Raw genomic sequence first — 22,688 nt, 5'->3', positions numbered from 1 at the left:
TCTCTCAAAAGTAAACATTAAAAAATTTTTAAAAAATAAATAAACATCCATGTCATTTTACTTTTCGTTTGAGCCAAACGGGGATGGCATCAGAGGAAATGTAGCTGACCTGATGCGTGTGCCAAATAAGGCATCCATGTGGCTGGCCCGATCACCTCTTGCAGATTGGCTGTCTTCATTCAACGGGCTTTATTTAGCAAACTAGGCTGTCTGAGAAAGTGCCTAAAGACTTTTCCTACCTAATGGGCTTGGGTTCCTAGAACCTTGAACTAATCCCAGGAGACTCCATTTTACATTCCCACTCACAGTGCATGAGGACTCCAATGTTTCCGTATTCTTGCCAACGCTAACTTTCTGTCTTTTTGATTATAGCCACCCTGGTGGGTGTGCAGTGGTAATCTCAAGGTTTTGGTTTCCCTGATTGCTAATGATATTGAGCATTTTTTCGTTTGTGCTCATGGCCATTTGTATATCATCTTTGAAGAACTATCTATTCAGATCCTTTCCCTGATTTTTAGTTGGGTTATTTAACTTATTATTATTCAGTCATGAGAGTTCTTTATATATTCTAGATACACATCCCTGATGGGAACATGATTTGCAAGTATTTTCTCTGAGCAGCTTTGGTTTTATTTTTTTAAGTTTATTTTTAGACACACACACACACACACACACAGGTGTCAGAGAGAGAGAGTTAGAGGGGGAGAGCAAGCTGGGAAGGGCCAGAGGGAGAGGGAGAGAGAAATCTCAAGCAGGTTCCATGCTGTCAGTGAAGAGCCCGATGCTGGGCTCGAACCAGCGAACTGTGAGATTAGGACCTGAGCTGAAATCTAGAGTGAGATACTTAGCTGAGTGAGTCACTCAGGCGCCTCTCCCCCAGCACCTTTGGGTTTTGTAGTTCCTTGTTCTGTCATAGCTGCCTTGCCCATCCCCTGTGCTTTATCGGTTCAGTCATCTGATCTTTGCTTCCGCTTTACCTCAGTAGAGTTCAGAGGGCAGATCGTCAAGGCAAAGGCCTGGAAGACCGGATTTTTCTCTGCTCTCTAAGCATATATATATTTCCACACTTCAGTCATTGCACCCATTTCCTCTTCCTGAAATGCCTTTATTTTCTTTTTTGTCTCTAGTAAACCCCTACTTATCATAATGTTCCCCATCTTTTTTTAATGCTTACTTTATTATTTTTGAGAGAGAGCATGAGCAGGGGAGGGGCAGAGAGAGAGGGAGACACAAAATCTGAAGCAGGCTCCAGGCTCTGAGCTGTTAGCACAGAGCCCAATGCGGGGCTCGAGCCCACGAACTGTGAGATAGTGACCTCAGCCGAAGTCAGACGTTTAACGGACTGAGCCACCCAGGCACTGCATGACGATTCCCATCTTAAATTGTACATGATAAAACTGGAATTACGGTTTTGCCCCAAACTCATGTCTTTCCTGCTATAGGTATGCAGTGGCTAATCCTGCAGCATACGACTTCTTAAAACGGTCCCTCCCAATTGGTCTCTTCCCCTGCAGCTACTTTGACGCTAGAGTTTGTGTGGGCCAGGCAGAGTTAGTGGCTCCCATTCCTTCCGCTGAGCCCTTGTTGATATGACCTGTCGGTGCAATCCACAACTCCTCCGTTCCAGTTTGTTGTTCCTGTGTGCCTATGATCTAGCGCTGGGGTACATGGTGAACATTTAACAAGCCCGTCGCCGTCGTCGTCATCATCATTATTATTATCATTAAAAGAGAGAACACATACACTCCTGCTACTATTGGTACTGTCTGTGGAATAAATGAATTTGAGTGGCAGTTATGATAACTTTCATATATACTTGCCTCATTGATACTTTAAACGATACTGTGGAATAAAAAAGGGCAAGAATTGTCTCCATTTTGTAGATTAGGAAACTGAAGCTCAGGGAGCTTGATCACGGCATTTCTGACTGTAAATGTGTTTGTATAATCTGGTTTTAAAATTGGTTTCTTCTAATCTTGCTCTAAACTCTATTATCTTTTTAAATATAATGTCTGTAAATGTTCAGTTTTCATTGATGGAAAGTGTAAAAACATTGATTAACAAAGCTAACAGACGACTTGTTGTGAATGATATAGCAAAGATTCTATTCTTTTTCTTTTTAAGAGTTTTAAAATAATCTCTGCACCCAACATGAGGCTTGAACTCACAGCCCCGAGATAAATAGTGATCTAAACCTCAAACACAGATGAGGCATCCTCAGAGTATTAGCTCATGACTTGAACCTACTAATTAATGCAATATCACACTCTCGCTAATCAATGTCAGCAATAAACTGGTTGAGGTGACATTACTAAATGAACATTTGCCCATGTTAACTAAAGAGAGAGAGAGTAGGGGCTTCTGGGTGGCTTAGTCGGTTAAGCGTCCGACTTTCGCTTAGGTCATGATCTCGCGGTTCGTGGGTTCGAGCCCCGCGTCGGGCTCTGTGCTGACTGCCAGCTCTGAGCCTGGAGCCTGTTTCAGAGTCTGTGACTCTCTCTCTCTCTGACCCTCCCCTGCTCACGCTGTCTCTCTCTCTCCTAGAAATAAATAAAAAAAAAAAAAACATTAAAAAAAAGAGAAAAGATGTATCCCTTTATGCTTAACAGCTTTGTAATAAAAAGTCCACTAAAGTGAAAAAAGAAAGTCCCATGCTCTTCCAACTGAGCTAGCCAGGTGCTCCGTAAAGATTTTTTTGGGGGGCGCCTGGGTGGCTCAGTCGGTTAAGCATCCAACTTCAGCTCAGGTCATGATCTCTCAGTCTGTGAGTTCAAGCTCCGTGTTGGGCTCTGTGGTGACAGCTCAGAGCCTGGATACTGCTTCAGATTCTGTCTCCCTCTCTCTCTCTGCCCCTCCCCAACACATACTCTGTCTCTCTCTCTCTCTCTCAAAAATAAACATTAAACAAATTTTTTTAAGATTTTTTTTAAGTTTATGGGGCGCCTGGGTGGCTTAGTCGGTTAAGCGTCCGACTTTCGCTTAGGTCATGATCTCACGGTTCGTGGGTTCGAGCCCCGCGTCGGGCTCTGTGCTGACTGCCAGCTCAGAGCCTGGAGCCTGTTTCAGTCTGTGACTCTCTCTGACCTCTCTCTCTGACCCTCCCCTGCTCACGCTGTCTCTCTCTCTCTCTCTCCTAGAAATAAATAAAACATTAAAAAAAAAAAATTTAAAAGATTTTTTTAAGTTTATTTGTATATTCTGAGAGAAAAAGGGAGTGTGAGCAGGGAAGGGGCAGAGAAAGAGGGAGAGAGAGAGAGAAAGAGAGAAACCCAAGCAGGATCTGTGCTGTCAGCCCAGAGCCTGATACAGGGCTTGAACTCAGGGACCGTGAGATCATGACCTGAGCCAAAATGAAGAGTCGGACACTCAACCGACTAAGCCACCCAGGCACCCCTAAAGATTTTATTCTTAATAGAGTAAAATTATCCAGAAAGTCTTCCAGCATCATTAGAAAAATTAGGGGGGAAAAAGCGAATAAAAGAGAGAGAAAAAATGTTAACTGTCAGCTGGACACATCCCTTTTAGGACCAGGAGTTCATAACTGTAGTACCACATTTCAGCTGGTGGCACTGCACATTAATTGTAGAATGTTTGCTTTAGGTAGGAACAAATTATTTCTGGTTTTTTGTTTTTGTTTTTTTTTTTACTGTTTATTTATTTTTGAGAGAGAGACAGACAGAGGATCCAAAGTGGGCTCTGTCCTCACAACAGAGAGACCAATGTGGGGCTCAATCCCACGAACCAGGAGATCATGAGCTGAGCCGAAGTCGGACGCTCAACTGACTGAGCCCCATCCAGGCACCCCAAAACAAATGATTTCTTGATTGTTGGCCATGCTTTTTCAGACCTACAGAGTTTCAAAATGCCTCCCTGCTCTGGGTGTCTAGGTTCCTAATTGGCATTTTTCTCATGTTAAGATTAATACCTTCCAGATTGTTCTTTCTGTATTTTTCTCCATTTGCATCTATTTATGATTTTTTTCTATCCAATTTTAGTTGCAAAACCAATGAAAGATTTTGTAGTCTTAAATGATTATCTGTATAATACAATGTTAAAGACATGAATTATCCCAAGAGTTTTCTTATCTTTGTCTGGTTGTGATATTAGAATAATGCTGGCTTTGTCAAATGAGTTGAGATGTGTTCCCACCTCTTAATTTTTTGGATATGTTTCTGTAGAATTTGTCATGTTTCTTCCTTAAGTGTTTGGTAGAATTCACCAGAGAAAATTCAGTTTTATAGTAGACATATGGCTTTTCAGGTTATTTATTTCCTGTAGAGTTACCTTTAGCAGCTCGTGTCTTTCAAGGAATTCATCCATGTCAACTGAGTTGTCAAATTTATTGGCACACAGTTGTTCATACTTACGTATTCTTTTAAAAGCTATACCATCTTGGAGCGCCTGGGTGGCTCAGTCGGTTGAGCGTCCGACTTTCGCTTAGGTCATGATCTCGCGGTTTGTGGGTTCGAGCCCCGCGTCGGGCTCTGTGCTGACTGCCAGCTCAGAGCCTGGAGCCTATTTCGGATTCTGTATCTCCCTCTCTCTCTGACCCTCCCCTGCTCACGCTGTCTCTGTCTCTCTCTCAGAAATAAATAAAACATTAAAAAGAATTAAAAAAAAAAAAAAAGCTATACCATCTCTAGTAATATCACCTCTCTCAATCCTGGTATTGATAATTTGTGTTTTTTCTCTTTATTTTCCTAATCTGTCTAGCTGGAGTTTTATCAAATCTATGGATCTTTTCAAAAAACCTTTCGGTTTTATTGTTTTTTTTCCCTTTTCTGTGCTACAGTTCATCAGTCTCCTCTCTGATCTTTATTATTTCCATTTTCCTGTTTGGGGGATTAATCTGCTCTTCAGTGTCTAGTTTCTTTCAGTTTTAGATGTTTATTTATTTATTTTGAGAGAGACCAAGTGAGCAGGGGGAGTGGCAGAGCAAGAGACAGAGACAGAGAGAATTCCAAACAGGCTTCCCACTATCCATGTAGAGTCCGAGGTGGGGCTTGAACTCACAAACTGTGAGATCATGACCTGAGCCAAAAATCAAGAGTCGGCTGCTTAACTGACTGAGCCACCCAGGCGCCCCAATATCTAGTTTCTTATGGAGGAAGCTGAGGTCTTTCATCAGACTAATAATAAATATTCTTTCCTCAGAAATCTATTTTGCCTTATTTTTTATAGTTATGCCAGTTTTTGTTTTTTTTTTTTCCAGTAAGCTTTATGCCCAACACGGGCCTTGAACTCATGACCCTGAGATCAAGAGTCATATGCTTTGCTAACTGAGCTGCCAGGCATCTCATGCCAACTTTGTTTTCTTTTGTAATTAAATTTTTTTTTTAATGTTTATTTTTGAGAGAGAGAGAGACAGAGTGTTAGCAGGGGAGGGGCCAAGAGAGAGGGAGACCCAGAATCTGAAGAGAGCTCCGGGCTCTGAGCTGTCAGCACAGAGCCCAGTGTGAGGCTTGAACTCACGAGCCACGAGATCATGACCTGAGCTGAAGTCGGACGCTCAACCGAGACACCCAGGCGCCCCATGCCAGCTTTCTTTTAACTAGTGTTAAACTGGCATATCTTTTGCTGTCTTTCTACATTTTTATTTTTTAATTAACATACAGTAAAATCGATTTTTTTATTGGGCTATATACATTTAACAAATATAGTGTTTTGTATATAGTTATGATATAGGACTGTTCCGTTGCCCCAGCATAACTTTTGTCACCCTTTGGTGGTCACACGCACCTCTACCTCTAAACCCTGGAAGCTACTGATCTATTTTCTGTCACCATATTTTTGTCCTTTTGAGAGTATTACCTAAATGGCATCGTACAGTCTGTAAACTTTTGGGACTGGCTTCTTTTACTGCATCTAATGTCTTCGAGAACCATCCACTTTGCTGTATATCAATAGTTTGTTTCTTTTTATTGTCAAGAAGTGTTCCGGGGTGTGGAACTTTTCAAGGTGTCTTTTCCGTGCTCCTCCGTCTTAACCATCTTCCCTGTACTTTGCAGTTCTCTGGGCTCTCTTTTTGGTTCTCTGGCCTGAAAGCTGGGTTTTATTCATCCTGCCCCTTGCCATACACTTACCACGACCGAGCCTACATCCTGGTCCAGATAGAGAGATGTACTTCCTGCAGAGGAACCATCACAGGCCCTCTGATCAAAGAGGAAGCCACCCCTCCCTCACTTTGAGGCATTTCCCATCTCCACCACCTTGGAATCGCCTGAGGATTGGGGCTCAAATGACCAGAGAGAAGTAACAGTAAAATGGGAGTTTCTCGGGTTCCTCTGAGCTTAAGCAGATTTCCGTATCTGCTCTCCAGGTTACATGGTGTTTTAAGTCCAGACGGGGACGTACTGGGGGAAGAAGGCAGGGGTGAGGGTGGGAGACTCAACATCACTTTGGTCATCTTTTGCATTCTGATTTCCTTCCTGAATTCTCTTGCTCTTGTGAACGTATTTTCCACTAACTTTTAAGCTTTGTGGGGGTAGAAATACAACAGTGTTTGTTCTAGGGCAGACTTTTTTCCCCAGGACTGAGGCAAATACTTTTGAGTACTCTACCTAAGGCCCCAGAAGTGTAAGGTTTCCATTTTGGTGGTTTGATGAATTATGCCCAGCCCTGGGTGAGCCTTGGTGTTTCTTGTACTACTTCTGGGTGGTTCTTTCACCAGACAAAGAAACTCATCAGTACTCACGTGAATGTTTGAGGGAAACTATTTTTATTTTATTATTTTATTTTATTTTGTTATTTTGTGTTATATTTTATTTTATTTATTTACTCTTAAGTTCATTTATTTATTTTGAAAGGGGGGAGGGGGAGGGAGAGAGAATCCCAAGCAGGCTCTGCGCCACCAGTGCAGAGCCTCACACTGGGCTTTGGACTCATGAACACTCAGATCGTGACCCGGGCCAAAATCCACAGTCAGACGCTTAACCAACGGCGCCACCCAGACGCCCCCATTTTGCTTATTTTTGAGGGAGACTCTTTTTTGATCTCCATAGCCCTCTCTCTATGCAGATGGCTTCTCCTGTGCTCTGCCCTACACACCCAGCTGCCTCATCTCCCTCGACACTCGCAAGTGAGAATGCTGTGCTCCACGTGGGTTCCTACTCCCTGTACCTCTGTCTTGGAAAGTCCAGAACATTCATGGGGCTCATTTAACTTGCTTCTCATCTTTCATAGATCCTTTATCCAGTCTTTGACTGTTTTTGTTTTTGTTTTTCCATGTAGTTTGTCTGGTTTTAAGTTGTTTCAAGAGGGAAGGTAAATTCAGTCCTGTTATTTTATCCTTGCTGGAAACAGATACATAGAGGCTATCATTAAATCCCACATTGTGAGACTCAGACTAAAGGTGCCTGGTCATTTTGGAGATTTGGCTAGAGATAGCTTTACAAAGGAGGTCAAATTTGAACTGGGCTTTGAAGGAGGGAAGATATTCTATGTGAAAAATAATGACATAAATAAAGGTACTGCAGAAAAGGCAAGCCTGGTTTTTACCAATGAGCCAGTCTAGGCAACAGCCTGAAATAATGGAAAAATAAGGTTGAACTGCTGAGCTGGGCCACATTGAAAAAGAATCTTTAAATTCCAGGAGCACCTGGCTGGCTCAGTCAGTAGAGCACTTGACTCTTGATCTTGGGGTTGTGTGTTCGAGCCCCATGTTGGGTGCAGAGATTACTTAAAAATAAAATTTTAAGAAACAAAACCAAACAAATCATCAAATTCCCCTATTGTGATATGATACTGATAGAAAGCCCTTAGATGTTTTTAAGCTCTAGGCAGTGTTGTATAATAAGAGCCGAGTTTAATTAATATTACAAACTTTTGTATCCAGTCTATAGATCTCTTTTACTTTAAACATGCATCTGTTCCTTTTCTGTCCTCTGACTTAAATGAAAGCAATATCATAAAAACATGAGCATGGTATTGTTTTGATCAAATTCATTACATTTACTTAAAGACTGGAAAAAAACCCATTCCTTAACCTTCTTTTCTTCAGTTCCTTTATCTTTGTTTGTAAAACATATTTTCCATTAATAATCTTTATTGGTCTTCTCAAGATGCATTTCCTTCTTCTCCCACTTCCTTTTCAACATTATACTTATCAAAACTAGATACAATATGCTCATGAGTTACTTCCAGAGCAGAATTTAATGGAAAGATTTGCTCATCCATTTGCTTTTTCGTACCCGAAATTATCCATCTCGCCTTTTTCACAATGACATTATATTTAATTTGAAAGCTATTGACATTCAGAGCGCCTGGGTGGCTTAGTCAGTTAAGCATCCGACTCCGGCTCAGGTCATGATCTAACTCTCGTCGGTTTGAGTCCTATGTCGGGCTCTGTGCTGACAGCTCAGAGCTGGAGCCTGCTTCAGATTCTGGGTCTCCCTCTTTCTCTCTCTCTCTCTCTCTGCCCCTACCCCACTCATGCTCTGTCTCTCCATCTCTCTCTCTCAAAAATAAATAAACATTAAAAATTTTTAAGAAAAAAAATGAAAGCTGTTGACATTCAACCAACTTTTGGTAGTAATTGTAGCTCATATGGTGTCTGTATTATAGTTGTGTAATGTCAATGGATAGCCCCTTCTATTTTAATATAACCATTTAAAAATTTATCAAACTCATTTAAAAATGTCTCAGTCCTTCAGGGTATTAATAGGTATCTCCCTCTATGTAAAAGGATTTTTTTAACAAAAAATAATTTTTAAAGTTAATTTTATTTATATTGAGAGAGAGAGAGAGAGCACAGCGGGGGCAGAGAGAGGGGGAGAGAGAGAATCCCAAGCAGACTGCACAGAGCCTGATGCAGAGCTCAAACTTACGAACCCAGAGATCATGACCTGAATCGAAGTCAAGAGTCAGATGCTTAACCAACTGAGCCTCCCAGGCACCTCTATTTAATAGGATTTGAAGTTTTAATACATTGGGTAAATTTAATACAGGGGATAGAAAAAGCTTTTTTTTTTTTTTTTTTTTTTTTTTTTTTTTTTTTTTTTTTTTTTTTTTTTTTTAATGCTCCCTTTCTCTCTGCTCCTCCCCTACTTGCACTCAGGAGCACACGCACTCTCTCTGTCTGTCTCTCTCACAAAAATAAATAAACATTAAAAAAAGAAGAAAGAAGTTTAGTTGAAAGCAATAGGAACCATTTTACAGATACTCCCAAAGACTGGAAACTTTGGCAGTTTTGTGTAAACCAGAGCTGTGTCGGTGTATAGTGAACTAGCATATGGAAAACAACCACACACTTTAATAGCATTTTGAGAAGAGGAATGAGTACAAATGTGGTGGAAGAAAATGATTTTATATTAAAAGTACACATTTTAAGTGTGCTGGGTATCCTTTTTTTTTTTTTTAAAGCTTTGTTTTATTTGTTTAATCTGTACATCCCACATGGGGCTCACACTCACCTCCCTGAGATCGAGAGTTGCATGCTCTTCCGACTGAGCCAGCCGGGCGCCCCAACAGCATGTCTTGGGGAGTCTTCTTCGCGTCTATGGCCATACCACCCTGAACGTGCCCGATCTCGTCTAATCTTGGAAGCTAAGCAGGGTTGGGCCTGGTTAGTACTTGGATGGGAAAGTCTTCCTTGCGTTAAATGGGGGAAGAAATTTATAAGCGTGAAAGGGAAAGATCTGTAGAAGGCAGGTAAGGATTGGGGAAGAAAATGACCTCCCCCTTAGTTTGAATGTGTGTACCTTTCACAAGATTAGAGTATAGAAGTTGTTGGGAGAAATGGCTGTCTTCTATACAACAGAATATGTTGTCGAAGGAACTTTAGTCTTTCCCTCTTTAGACAGAGCTGGGATATACCGATAACAGCATGCAAACAAGATGCTTCAAATCTGTATGAATATAATCTGAATTGACAGATCTTATTTGGATACAGACAGCAATAATCAGGAATAAAATTGGCAAATGCAGAATTGGATGGCAGGATTGTTCATTTTTGCATTTGAGAGTAAAGGTTGTGAAATATACAAAAAGGGAAACTACTTTATATGCGGTGAAAATAAAGGCAGAACCTCACAAAAACAGGCAGTTTGCCAAAGGTAGATAAAGTAAGCTGAGAATGGAAGATACTCAGAGTGTGATAAAAGTGGCCTACGAGCTTCAGCTTCCTTTCTTTGGGGACGCCAGATTATACTGAGGAAGGGTTGAGGGTTTTGGTTTTTTTTAGTGCAAATTGAAACAAAATGATCAGATCTGTGAAGACGGTAAGAGCTCCTGGTGCCTTGCTGAGCTGTCCACATTGTGAGGATTGAGTCTGTACCTCAACAGGCAGTTTTAATAGGATATGGACAAAATGAGAAATGACACAGATAATGACACAGGAAGCATTAGCTTTTTCAAAAGGAAAAAGAAGGAATAATAAATAGTAGGAATGGAGCCTACTGATATTACTCAATTCCCAGTATGAAATATTTGTAGGAATATTTTATTTTGTTTTTTAAATGTTTTTATTATTTATTTTTGAAAGAGAGACAGAATGTGAGCAGTGGGGAGGAGCAGAGAGAGAGAGAGAGAGAGACACAGAATCCAAAGCAGGCTCCAGGCTCTGAGCTGTCAGCACAGAGCCTGACGCAGGGCTCAAACCCACGAACCGTGAGACCATGACCTGAGCCAAAGTCAGACACGCAACCAGCTGAGCCACCCAGGCGCCCCGTAGGAATATTTTCAAGACATCAGGGCTAGCAAATGAACCGAGGCTTCTGTTTGGTTGGTTTTTCTTTGGCTTTTTTTTAAACTGTTGTTTTAGTGGAAGAAAATAACGGACTGGATGCAATCCATGCTTTTGACAGAATAGGCCATGATTGCCTTTCACAGATATTATGTACATGTGTGCACCTTAGAGGAGACTCAAATTTTGTCATGAATAAAAATAAAGCAAGGTGGCATACAGTAGCTAGTCTCACATTTCATTGGTATTTTGACATCTTTTTTGCCAGTGCCCAGGGTATAATCAGTTTCCCAAGATAAACCATATGCTTCAACTTGCCAGAAGCTTCTAAAACTTTTTTTTTTAATTTTTTTGTTTATATTTGAGAGAGAGAGAGAGAGCCCGTGTACGCATGCACAAGCGGGGGGAGGGGCAGAGGGAGGGAGACAGAATCCGAAGCAGGCTCCAGGCTCCGAGCTGTCAGCACAGAGCCCAAGGCGGGGCTTGAACCCACAAACCGTGAGATCATGACCTGAGCCAAAGTTGGATGTTTAACCGACTGAGCCACCCAGGCACCCTGAGGCTTCTGAAACTTTAAAAGTACATCTTCTCCAAACCAACAATTCCACTTTTACACACATACACACACACACACCCCTCACCCCCCACCACACACAAGCGAATGATAGATTATGAATATATATATAAAGAGGTCCTAGGGGTAACTGGGTGGCTCAGTTGGTCAAGCGTCCAACTCTTGATTTCGACTCAGGTCATGATCCCAGGGTTGTGGAATCGATCCCCATGTCAGACTCTGTGCTGAGCATGGAGCCTGCTTGAGATTCTCTCTCCCTCTGCCCCCTCTCCCCACCCTCTAAAATTTTAAAAGAGAGAAAAAAAAAAAGAGGTCTGGTAGTATATATACTAAATTGTTAACAGTAGTTACTTTCTGTAAATAAGTAGCAATGGTGGAGTTTTAGTTTTCCTTTTATATCCTGTATTTTTATAACAAGCAGATATTTCATTTTTTTTAACTTGTAATTTATCTGAGGGAGAAAAAGGTCAACCTTTTCCGCCCAAACCGTGGTTCAGTTCGTCTTCTCTCATCCCAGCCTTTTTTTTTTTCCTAATGTTTGTTTGTTTATTTATTTATTTATTTATTTATTTAGAGAGACAGAGCACGAGCAAGGGAGGGGCAGAGAGAGAGGGCGACACAGAATACAAAGCAGGCTCCAGGTTCTGAGCTGTCAGCACAGAGCCCGACATGGGGCTCGAACTCACAAACCATGAGATCATGACCTGAATCAAAATCGGATGCTTAACCGACTGAGCCGCCCAGGCACCCGTCATCCCCGCCTTTACAGTTTAATACACATAAGCGCTGTAGGCACAGTTGGTTTTATCATTGGGAGAAATTTCCCCACGTAAAGTTCCTGGTTTCTAGCTGGCTTGTTCCAGAACTACAGATCTACACAACATGTCTACATGGTTTTAAAATATCAACCGGTGGCTTCTGGTCGCATTCAGAGTTGTCAGTTCATGCATTAATTGAACCTAAATGAAACCTGTTTGGAGCGCCAACTGTATACCAGGCACCGGAGAATGCAAACCTGCTGGTCCTTCAGCTGTTCTTTCGGCTGCTTTCCTCCATCTCAGTCGATTTCTTGACCATCCCGTCCCCACCCCAGTACTTCCCAATGCTCGTCTGCCTTTGAAAGACAATCCCCTTAAACTTACTGCAATTTAGACTGTGTCTATGAGTTTTCTCTTGTTTTCCTTTTTTTTTTTTTTTTTAGAGACTGAAGGAGAGAGGGTGAGCAGGGAAAGGGGGTTGAAAGGGAGAGAGAGAGAAAGAGAGAGAGAAAATCTTAAGTAGGCTTCATGCTTCACACAGAGCCTGATGCACGGCTCGATCCCAGGACCCTGGGATCATGCACCACCTGAACCAAAATCAAGAGTCGGATCCTCAACCGAATGAGCCACCCAGGTGCCCCAAGACACCATATGTGAATTTTCCAAAAGCCACTTTTGGCCTTCTCTGTGAGAGTATTCCCCTAAAATGGACATCTCTTTTTACCTTTATTTTTGCAAATAACAGAGGCTGGAGATCATTTAGGAATGGAAAATGGAAAATATCGAGGGTAAGGGCTATAATGTTTGTGTTTATAGAAGAAAGGCATTTGTGAAAGATTTGATATTTGTGAACAAAAACACATGTCAGTCACTGTTGGAGAAAGAAAAATATGATATATAATCCTGTTCTAAAGTATATGTATAATGTATAAGTATTTTTGGAATAGAAATATTTCCCTCTCTCTCCAGAGAAAAAGTGGCTGGATCACATTATCTCTTTGAAGTCCTGGTTTTGTAGATGCGAGCATTTTCTTTAAAAAGCAATTTAAAGATTATGATGAGATGTTTAGGCTGAGATTTATATTATACATATGTGAAGCATCAATATTTCTAAAACTGCATTCATCAGTATGGCATGCTTTTGCTTCTTAAATTCGTGAAGCACCACTTTAAAGAAGAGTTTTATTTGGAGTCATTAAAATATGAAGGGGCTGGAATACTCCTTGCTATTGGTTCTTGCTCTGTCACATTACTACATTATGTTATATATTAGAAGGTAATTTCTATGAGTTTCTTGGTGATGTTTTATAATAACACATTACCATTTTGAAACTACAGAGTAAATCTTTCAAACATCTCCATTTTTGAGCCTTATTATTAATTGTATGTTCTCTCCTTTTGGTGTACTTGATCAGCCTAGTATGATCACAAAATGTTTTATTCTCCCAAGGGCAGATCAAAGGAGGAGGGGCTCCTGGGTGGCTCAGTTGGTTGAACATCCGTCTCTTGATTTTGACTCAGGTCTAATCTCATAGTTGTGAGATCAAGCCCCACATCAGGCTCCGTGCTGAGAGTGGAGCCTGCTTGAGATTCTCCCTCTCTCCCTCTCTCTCTGCTCCTCCCCCGTTCATGGCATCTCTCTCTCTCTCAAAATAAATAAATAAACAAACATTAAAAAAAAAAAAGAGGGGTGCCTTGGGGCTCAGTCGGTTGAGCGTCCCACTTCTGCTCAGGTCATGATCTCACGGTTCACGGATTCAAACCCCGCATCGGGCTCTGTGCTGACAGCTCAGACCTGGAGCCTGCTTCGGATTCTGTGCTCCCTCTCTCTCTTCCCCTTCCCCCGCTCACACTCTCTCTCTCTCTCAAAAATGAAATAAACATTAAAAAAAAAAAAAGAATAGATCAAAGGAACAGCTGCCTATTTGTCACTAGTTGGGACCATCATGGGAGTGGACGGAAGGGCTAAGTGACAGCCCTCTTCTCTCCAGAGCCATCTCCATCCTCTGAATGGTGGGTGGGATAATTCTTCACTAAACTTTAGGCATTTGGGGACAGTTATGTGTCACGTTGGAGCTACCTGGGCCCTTTTTTCTAGAGATAATTAAATTCCAAACCTGAAACTTGAAAGATAATTGGCCAGGCAGCAGCAATGTACAATGTATAAGGCTATCTAAGATAATCCCTAATTCTCAAAGACACGAAACAATCTAGTTACTAGAAAGGAACTCCTGTCTTGCAATTAGCACAGATTATCTATACCTTTCTTTCTCAAGAAACCAAAACTACAACAAAAACAGGGTGTCTCGGTAACGCACTAGAAAAGAACTATTAATCTGTTATCACGGAGAGTGGTGCTATCGACTGCCCTAACTCTGCCCATGGGAAAATGAAACTGTACATGGCAATTTCTTTTCAAAATAAAGTAAAACCAGCGGTTGTGTCGATAAGTGAATGTATATACTCTATACTCTTTCCGTATTTGTTCTTAATCTACATCAGTCATAATTTTACCTTTTTCCTACTGTGCATTAAACATACATTGTCATATATCAAGTAAGTTGTTGTCTTCTGAGGAATTATTCTGTTGGCTTTATGGTCTAACTATGTTGCACGGACTTATTCTATTGGCTTTGTGTTCTAAATATGTCACACGCACGTTAATATATAAACAGATTTTTAGTGTGCAAAGATGTGTCCACCCATTTAACCTTGATTAGTGGCTCAGCTCATGTTCTCTTGTAGGGCTTTGACCAGCTTCGACTTGAAGGATTGCTTTGTGATGTGACCCTGATGCCAGGTGACACTGATGACGCCTTCCCTGTGCATCGAGTCATGATGGCCTCTGCTAGTGATTACTTCAAGGCCATGTTCACAGGTAAGATGGCTTGTTAAATTCTGCACCCACATTAAAACAGTATGAAAAATGTGTGTTTAAGTAGTTTTATTTCTAAAGTGGAATTCAGTTCTTTTGATCTGTATCTTTACCAGAAAAAATTGTTTCAAAAGCAATATCCAGGGGTGCCGGGGTGGCCCAGTCAGTTGAGCGTCTGACTGTGGCCGCCCACGTCATGATCTCAGGGTTCATGAGTTCAAGCCCTGCATTGGGCTCTCTGCTGTCAGCCTGGAGCCTGCTTTGGATCCTCCGCCCCCCTCGGTCTCTGTCCCTCTCCTGCTCATTCTGTCTCTTTCTCTCTAAATAAATAAATAAATAAATAAATAAATAAATAAACTTTAAAAAAAGAAAAGGAATATATACCCAGTAGGTGTGGTTGGAAATGGTGCTTTTTTAAGACTTGGGAAATGGGTGTCACTTTTTCATGCCTCTGTCCACTTTATTTCACAGCTTTTCTTTTCCACGTGCCTATCTGAATGCTCTACCAGAGACTCTGGGTCCCACTCATACAATCTTTAATCTATCAAAAGATACTAAGTGACAGGAGAACGTTCTGGAAGCACTTGCATTATATACAACTTCCATTAGTATAGAGATAGTCCTTTTTAAGTACTCCCTTTTAACTGTAAAATATGCAGAAGTCTGACTCTGACATGAATGCTTACATAGAACAAAACTTTTCCTTGATTTTACTGCATCTAATTAGCGGCAGAAGTGAGTTTGACCTTAATTAAATTATCCACCCTCATATAATTGAATGTCTTTTTATTTAAGGTGGAATGAAAGAACAAGATTTAATGTGCATTAAGCTTCATGGTGTGAGCAAAGTCGGTTTACGGAAAATTATTGATTTCATTTATACTGCAAAGCTTTCTCTGAACATGGACAATCTTCAAGACACGCTGGAAGCTGCCAGTTTCCTACAAATTCTGCCGGTTTTGGACTTCTGCAAAGTGTTTCTCATATCTGGGGTAAGCCATTTTCACATCTCCGAGTTGTTTCCTGCAGTCCACTGTGATGTCGCCTGTGTAAAGATTGATGAAATTCGTCATGTAGGCATATGAAACTTTGGCCATTCCAGACAGGTGTCAGGTAGTGTGTGTTCTGGAAGCAAGCTGAATTTTTACAAACAGAATCCCTTAATCACTGCCCCTTGCCCACTTAGCCATCCCTCTACCCACAACCCTTCCCAGCAACCCTCAGTTTGTCCTTTATATTTAAGAGCCTCTTATGTTTTGCCCCCTCCCTGCTTTTATATTATTTTTCCTTCCCTTCCCTGATGTTCATCTGTTTTTATACAGGGAGGCTTCTTAAATGGAATTCCGTGGAAATATAATCTGAAGCTTCTAGAAGTCTTTTAAACTAGGCTCCATAATTTTTTTTTCTTCCTTAAATATGGGAGGTAGGTCTTGAGAAGAAGTAACACCTATGTGACAACACATAAGGAAATAAGTCTTAATTCCATGGAAACACATCGCCCACTAAATCGCTGTTAGCCTTTATTAATAGATAGGAGAGGCCGCAGCTACTAGTCAACGAACTGCTTAGCGGTCACGTGCCTCCTGAAGGCACAGCCCTGTTTGAGACTCTTAAATTCGACTTCTAGGAAGTAAAGTGCTTTGGTTGCAAGGAGATATTACCAACAAGATTTCTGGAGCTTATAGAACTTGCTTTTGTGATTGGAGAATTATGGCAGTGGCAAATTTTGGTATTTTTTCTAATTTATTGTATCAGTAGATAATACATTTTTCTATCCTTGATTTAAAGTCATACCAATTTTAATATTGGTAAAGTATTGCTGTTAGGCTTTCTAAAAGTTGCATTTACTAAACTCAGAGCCCTATTTTTCAAACTCTATGTTTTAAGAGAACGTGTCCCTCGTGCTTTTATTAATAAGCTACTCCTTATCTTATGAAGTCAGCCCACAGCTAATTTAACAGCACTGTTGAAACTGTTTTGTTTGTGTGTTTCCATTTTAAAGCATTCAGACTACTGGCTCATTATTTATAAACCTTTAAACTAACAGCTAGTTTTCAGGGTTTTCAGACAGTGTGGTGTTCCAGCGTTGTTTATTCTCTGTTGCATAAGGACCCCACTTGAAGTGTATTTCTCAAGATACTGCCTGTCAGTAGTGACTCGAGCACTGAATTTGATTTTAATTTAATCACACAAGACCTTCCCCCTTAGGACCTGTAGGCACCTTTCTTCTAGGTTTATACCGCTGACATATAACAACTTCATCCCAAGGAAAAATGAATTGAATGCATTTTTTAAATGTATCAAGTCCAGTAATTAATTAGTAATAGCACTTAATGTTTACATTTATATGCTCTTAACATTTGCTTTACACTGATCTCAGCAACACATGGTCATCCCGAGCCAAACTACATACAGTGTTGTGATTTCTTTGGAACTAGTCATTAATAATAGACACTTATGGTCAACCTCTTCTCTGATACCAAATTGTAGTACTTAGACCTTTAGATAATGGTGGTGATCTATTCCTTTACCTGAAAGAAAAGGACCAAAGGGAATAAAGCACAGTTTATGAAAAGTTATAAAAGTATACAGTTGTCACAATAACAGCATGAGAGAACAATTGTGTTCTGAAAACTCTAAAACAAGTTTATTTAAAGAGGACATCACAGTAATTTTGCCATATTGACACATTTTGTGTAATTAGGATGGTGGTTCTTTGACCTATTTGAAACATTTATCATAACTGTGCGCTTTACCTGTTTGGAAATTTCATTTTTATGACGACTTACTATTGCCTTAAAGATTGTGTTTTTCATTCCACGTGTCCTCTGCAGACCTCCTAAAACCCATTTCTAGTGGAGAAGTGGCTTGTCTCTGACAGAGCTTACCTGCGGTTTAGTTTACTTCTTCCTCTTGGTTTTCGAACTTTCTAAGAACTCTGGGGAAAAACACCTCTTTTCTTAGCACCATTCTGTTTACTGACCTTTCATCCTGTTTGCTGAAGAGATGTCTGTGTGATTTTACTGTGAAAATATTCCCTCTCAGAATCCATGATAATTTTTGAGAAGTTGCTAGATTATTGGCGTAAGGATTATCAAAAATCCAACTTTTCCTTTATCCCCTCTTTCATGCATTCCGTTTCTTAGACGTTCAGCCTTACTCTATTTATATTCCTCTTTCCTTCTCGGCAAAGAAGTGGATCAGGCAAAAGAGTAGCCCTTGGCTGTCTTTTCTGCTTATAAGCACTGGAGGTTTCCAGATAATGTGTTTTTCAAAGGTAGATTTGTTTTGAGTTCTCCCACGAGCTAAGTTTTATGGATCATTTTTAAATAGAACGCTGTCGTGTTTTAAGGATTGCGTGCTTAAACCAAAGGTTTTGAGCAAATAGGTGTATGCTTTTAATGATGTGATGTGATTATACTTCATGTAACCAAAACTCTACTTGGGTTTGAGCTTTTAGAAAGAAAAATCAGCTTCCGCTACAACTCTGGTCTATCCCATTCTTTTTTTCTTTTTTTTTAAATATTTTTATTTATTTCTAGGAGAGAGACAGTGTGAGCAGGGGAGGGTCAGAGAGAGAGGGGGATAGACTCCGAAATAGGCTCCAGGCTCTGAGCTGGCAGCCAGCACAGAGCCCGACGCGGGGCTCGAACCCACGAACCGCGAGATCATGACCCAAGCGAAAGTCGGACGCTCAACCGACTAAGCCACCCAGGCGCCCCTGGTCTATCCCATTCTTAATCATTTGTGCGGGTGAGAAGGAGCAGTGGTACATAAAATGTGACTTAGCAGATAACTCACAAAGCCTTTTCATGTTAGTTTCTCATGATAACTTTAAATACAATAATCAAACCACCCTTTCCTTCGGTGAGATACAAACACCAGCATTCTAGAAGAATAAGAACCCCTCCCCGCTTCGCCACCCTTTGCAGTAATGCTTTTGTCTTAGGGTGTTAATTACTATTGTAGTTTGTAGGGTCTGGTGCTTTGTCCTTGCCATGTTAGTTTCCTGGTAGTTGTAGAAAAGAGAACTGTGAGATGGATACCAAGGGATAACAGTGAAGGATGTAAAGCGAGTAGGTAAAATTATCTAAAAACATTAGCTTTCTGGGGGCGCCTGGCTGGCTCAGTCAGTTAAGCATCCATCTCTTCAATTTCGGCTCAAGTCATCATCTCACAGTTTGTGAATTCGAGCCCTGCGTCAGGCTCTGTGCTGACAGTGCAGAGCCTGCTTGGGATTCTCTCTTTCTCTCTCTGTTCTTCCTCCACTTGTGCTGTCTCTCTCTCTCTCTCTGTCTCTCTCTCACACACAATAAATAAATAAACTTAAAAATATTTGCTTTCCTCTCTCTTTCACAATAAATAAATAAACTTAAACAAATTTGATTTCCTATATCATGGAGATGATGGAAAATTACCTGTTTAGTTATGGGCCTAAAAATGACATTCATTTTTGTCTTTACGACATTGTATAACTACAGCATGCTAAATGCTGCGTAGCCATTCCCTGATTTACACACAGGCTGTCGATTTTTTTGTTCATCATTTGCTGTTTGGAATTTGTTTTGTTTTGTTTTTTTATGTTTATTTATTTTTGAGAGAGAGAGAGACAGAGTGTGAGCGGGGGAGGGGCAGAGAGAGAGAGAGAGGGAGACAGAATCCGAAACAGGCTCCAGGCTCCAAGCTGTCAGCACAGAGCCGGACGCAGGGCTCAAACTCTCGAACCGTGAGATCATGATCTGAGCCAAAGTTGGCACTTAACCAGCTGAGCTACCCAGGCGCCCCTGTCTGCTGTTTGGAATTTGTAACATCTAGCATTTTCCCCATGGAATCCCTGTTACGGAGGATTACAGGCCAGCCCACTACACCCAGTTTTTAACATTAGGTTGCTGACACAGGACGTTTGTCATTGAACTAGCAGTATTACAATGTCAATATACAATTATACGGAATATACAAACCTGAATGAAGGTGAGCAAGAAACCATTTTCTTTTTATGTAAAAGCATATTAAGTCAGAGAAGGAAGATACCATTGCGCTTTCGACTTGGTGATACTCTTTCTTTAAACTCATTTTTTCGGAGTTGGGTTGCTTTTTTTTTTGATCCATGTATAGCATTGGTTCTACTTATACATTTATTGTCACTGATCCCAGGTGGGGAGCTCACAATGAAATGTAGAGAGATTTTTTTCCTGGAGGCGACTGGGGGTAATAGAGAGTTTGTGACCGTGGAAAACGAAGGAGCGACACATGTGGGAGAGGCAAAAGGCAGAGTAGAGGAGTTTTCTCAAGGGAAAAATGAAGGAAATCAGAAGTTATTGGAAAAGACCGTTTCTTTTACTATTAGGTGATGATATCTGCAGCAAGCTTTGGGAATGAATGTCCTTCTTGATGTAAGAATTTCCCATACAGTACTTGTATTTCACATTCCTTATTTGATCTAAATTGGATTTGCCCGTAAAAATTAACGTGTCTTTTCAGGTAATTTGTTTGTCTTTGGAGAGCTTTAATGCAAATTAGAGGAAAATTTATATATAGGTAATTTTACAGTGAATCAAAACTCTTCTGCCCATCTCCCGGCCAAACCAATCTTGACTTCCTTATTGTCAAGGCTGGTCCTCAACGAGTAACTCCCACATTTGGGTCGTTTATGTTTGAGCCTCTGTTCGCATTCATGGATACCCAGACTGGGCTGGGTGTTAAATATCCAAATACTAGGCCTTCCTGCAACTTGAGCCACCCTGTTCTTGCCCATCTGTCATGTGGGACTCTGTAGGGGAAGAAGGCCAGCCTGGGCTCACACCAAAACAGCCTGCGGTAACCTTTATAATACCCAATATTATATCCAAGAAGGGAAGCGCATTCAAAATGCAGACTGATAGGGGCGCCTGGGTGGCTCAGTCAGTTAAGCGTCCAGCTTCGGCTCAGGTCATGATCTCACAGTTTGTGGGTTCGAGCCCCATGTCAGGCTCTGTGCTGGCAGCCAGCTCAGAGCCTGGAACCTGTTTCGGATTCTGTGTGTCTCCCTCTCTCTCTGACCCTCCCCTGCTCATGCTGTCTCTCTCTCTCTCAGAAATAAGTAAAACATTAAAAAATTTTTTAAAAAAATGCAAACCGATAGAATTGGACCCAACAGTATTCCCCTCAGATGGCAGTTAGCATCCAAAGAGAGCCAGAGACTGAGACAGAAAGTTTTGGGTTTTTAATCATCTTTTTGTTCTTGCCAAAAGGTCCCTTCCCTGTGTCCTGTGATGTGAGAAAGAGGCCCTGGAGAAGATGCCTCTTACTTAACATCCTCTGTCCCCTCCGTAGCTCATTTGATCTCTTCCCAGTGTGTGGACATGCATTCTCTCTCTGCAGTGGTCATACTTGATGCCAGGCTGCCATTTTAATAAACTCTACAGCACCAAGGACACTTTGGTGCATTGACTATCTGAGGAGTTCTCCCCTCCCCAAATTTGCTGGCTAGTTTCCTGGTCTTTGCACTTTCCTTGAGAGTTACAAAAGCAGATACTTGTTTTTGTTTGTGCTTTTTCCCCGAAATGGAAGTTGATGTGCAGAGCACACTGATCTTCAACAGAATAACATCACAGATTTCTCATGAAACCTGTCATTAAAATATCCTATTACGGCAGTGAAATGTTTGGGTGCATCGAGTGTGATTTGAACAATTGAATACAGCAGCAGTGAGGGACAGTATGTTAATGAGAATACCACTTTGAAAATTCTGATGCCTTGAACTGCCTTTAGGGTGACCTATAAAAGTTGTTTGATTACAATAGAAGAATTTATAATATTTTATATCAAGGAAACTGAAATGCGCACTTGATTATTTTAAAAGCAATTTTACTGGTTCTCATAAGTGGTTGAGAAATTTTATCTTTTTTTTTTTTTTTTGCTTCCCTGTCCTTTAAAACACTAATATATATTTGAATTAATGTCTGTAATAACTCTTCTTTGGAATTTCGGCCAAGTTATATATTCAGATGAAATTATAGTCCTTTCTACTTATGAGTTGTTTTTTTTTTAAATAAGCTTTAAACTTCATATTTTATGTTTCAAGATGTAATGTATTCTAATATATACATGAATTTCATTAAATGTTACATTACTGCACACATCCATTATTTAATACTATCTAGGCTAAATGTTTGGGTATATGCTAACTGAAGCACTTTTAAGAATCATGACTAAGAGGTGGATGAAAATGAACCATAATTGAATAATCGTGTATTTTTCGAAAAATCATTTGCCATTATTCCATCACTTTTCTCTGCTTATACTGTTAACTGTTATTCTAGACTTTGCTTCTATAATCCCTATAGTTTACGATTAATTGTTTGAGCTTTGATTACATGCACTTCATAACAACTAATTTTCTATTACGTACTTTTTTATCTGAGTTGCATTTTAAAATTAATAAGGGTCTAGTAACTAATTTTCTATTACGTACTTTTTTATCTGAGTTGCATTTTAAAATTAATAAGGGTCTAGTAATTTTCCATATTAATTCAAAATAGATTCTATTTTTAGTTGTCTCTAGCATTACTTCTTTAATTTGTATGTTGCTGATAATTATAGTATTTAACCTTTGTTATATGCCCACGGCGTGACAGCTGTTGTACATGGGTTATAGACAATGCTTAGCCCTTCTATCAAGAAGATGATAGTTTGGAAGGTTATGAAATACCATACTCTGGTGATTTTTAAGAAAAGAGTAGGTAGCTTTCCGTATATACTAGTGGTCTGTCAAGGTCTTTTGCACTCTTGCATATCCATATCTGAACATACTGATATATA

At 40.4% G+C, this 22,688-nt stretch overlaps 1 protein-coding gene across 5 annotated transcripts in view; it reads left to right on the top strand.

Moving 5' to 3' along the window:
* Nucleotides 1-22,688, top strand: part of KLHL13 (kelch like family member 13) — a 197,229-nt gene that overhangs the window by 157,769 nt on the left and 16,772 nt on the right. For all 5 annotated transcript variants that reach the window (XM_039244404.1, XM_039244405.1, XM_039244402.1 and 2 more), the window contains 2 exons: nt 14,759-14,891; nt 15,684-15,880. In XM_039244404.1, coding sequence (XP_039100335.1) covers nt 14,759-14,891; nt 15,684-15,880 — 330 coding nt within the window. The remainder of the gene's footprint in view (nt 1-14,758; nt 14,892-15,683; nt 15,881-22,688) is intronic.

The sequence above is a fragment of the Hyaena hyaena genome, unplaced genomic scaffold, assembly GCF_003009895.1.
Source record: "Hyaena hyaena isolate Hyena2069 unplaced genomic scaffold, ASM300989v1 scaffold_243, whole genome shotgun sequence".
NCBI classification, from domain to species: Eukaryota; Metazoa; Chordata; class Mammalia; order Carnivora; family Hyaenidae; genus Hyaena; species Hyaena hyaena.
The sequence above is the reverse complement of the archived record's forward strand: the minus strand, read 5'-3'. Positions and strand labels throughout refer to the sequence as shown.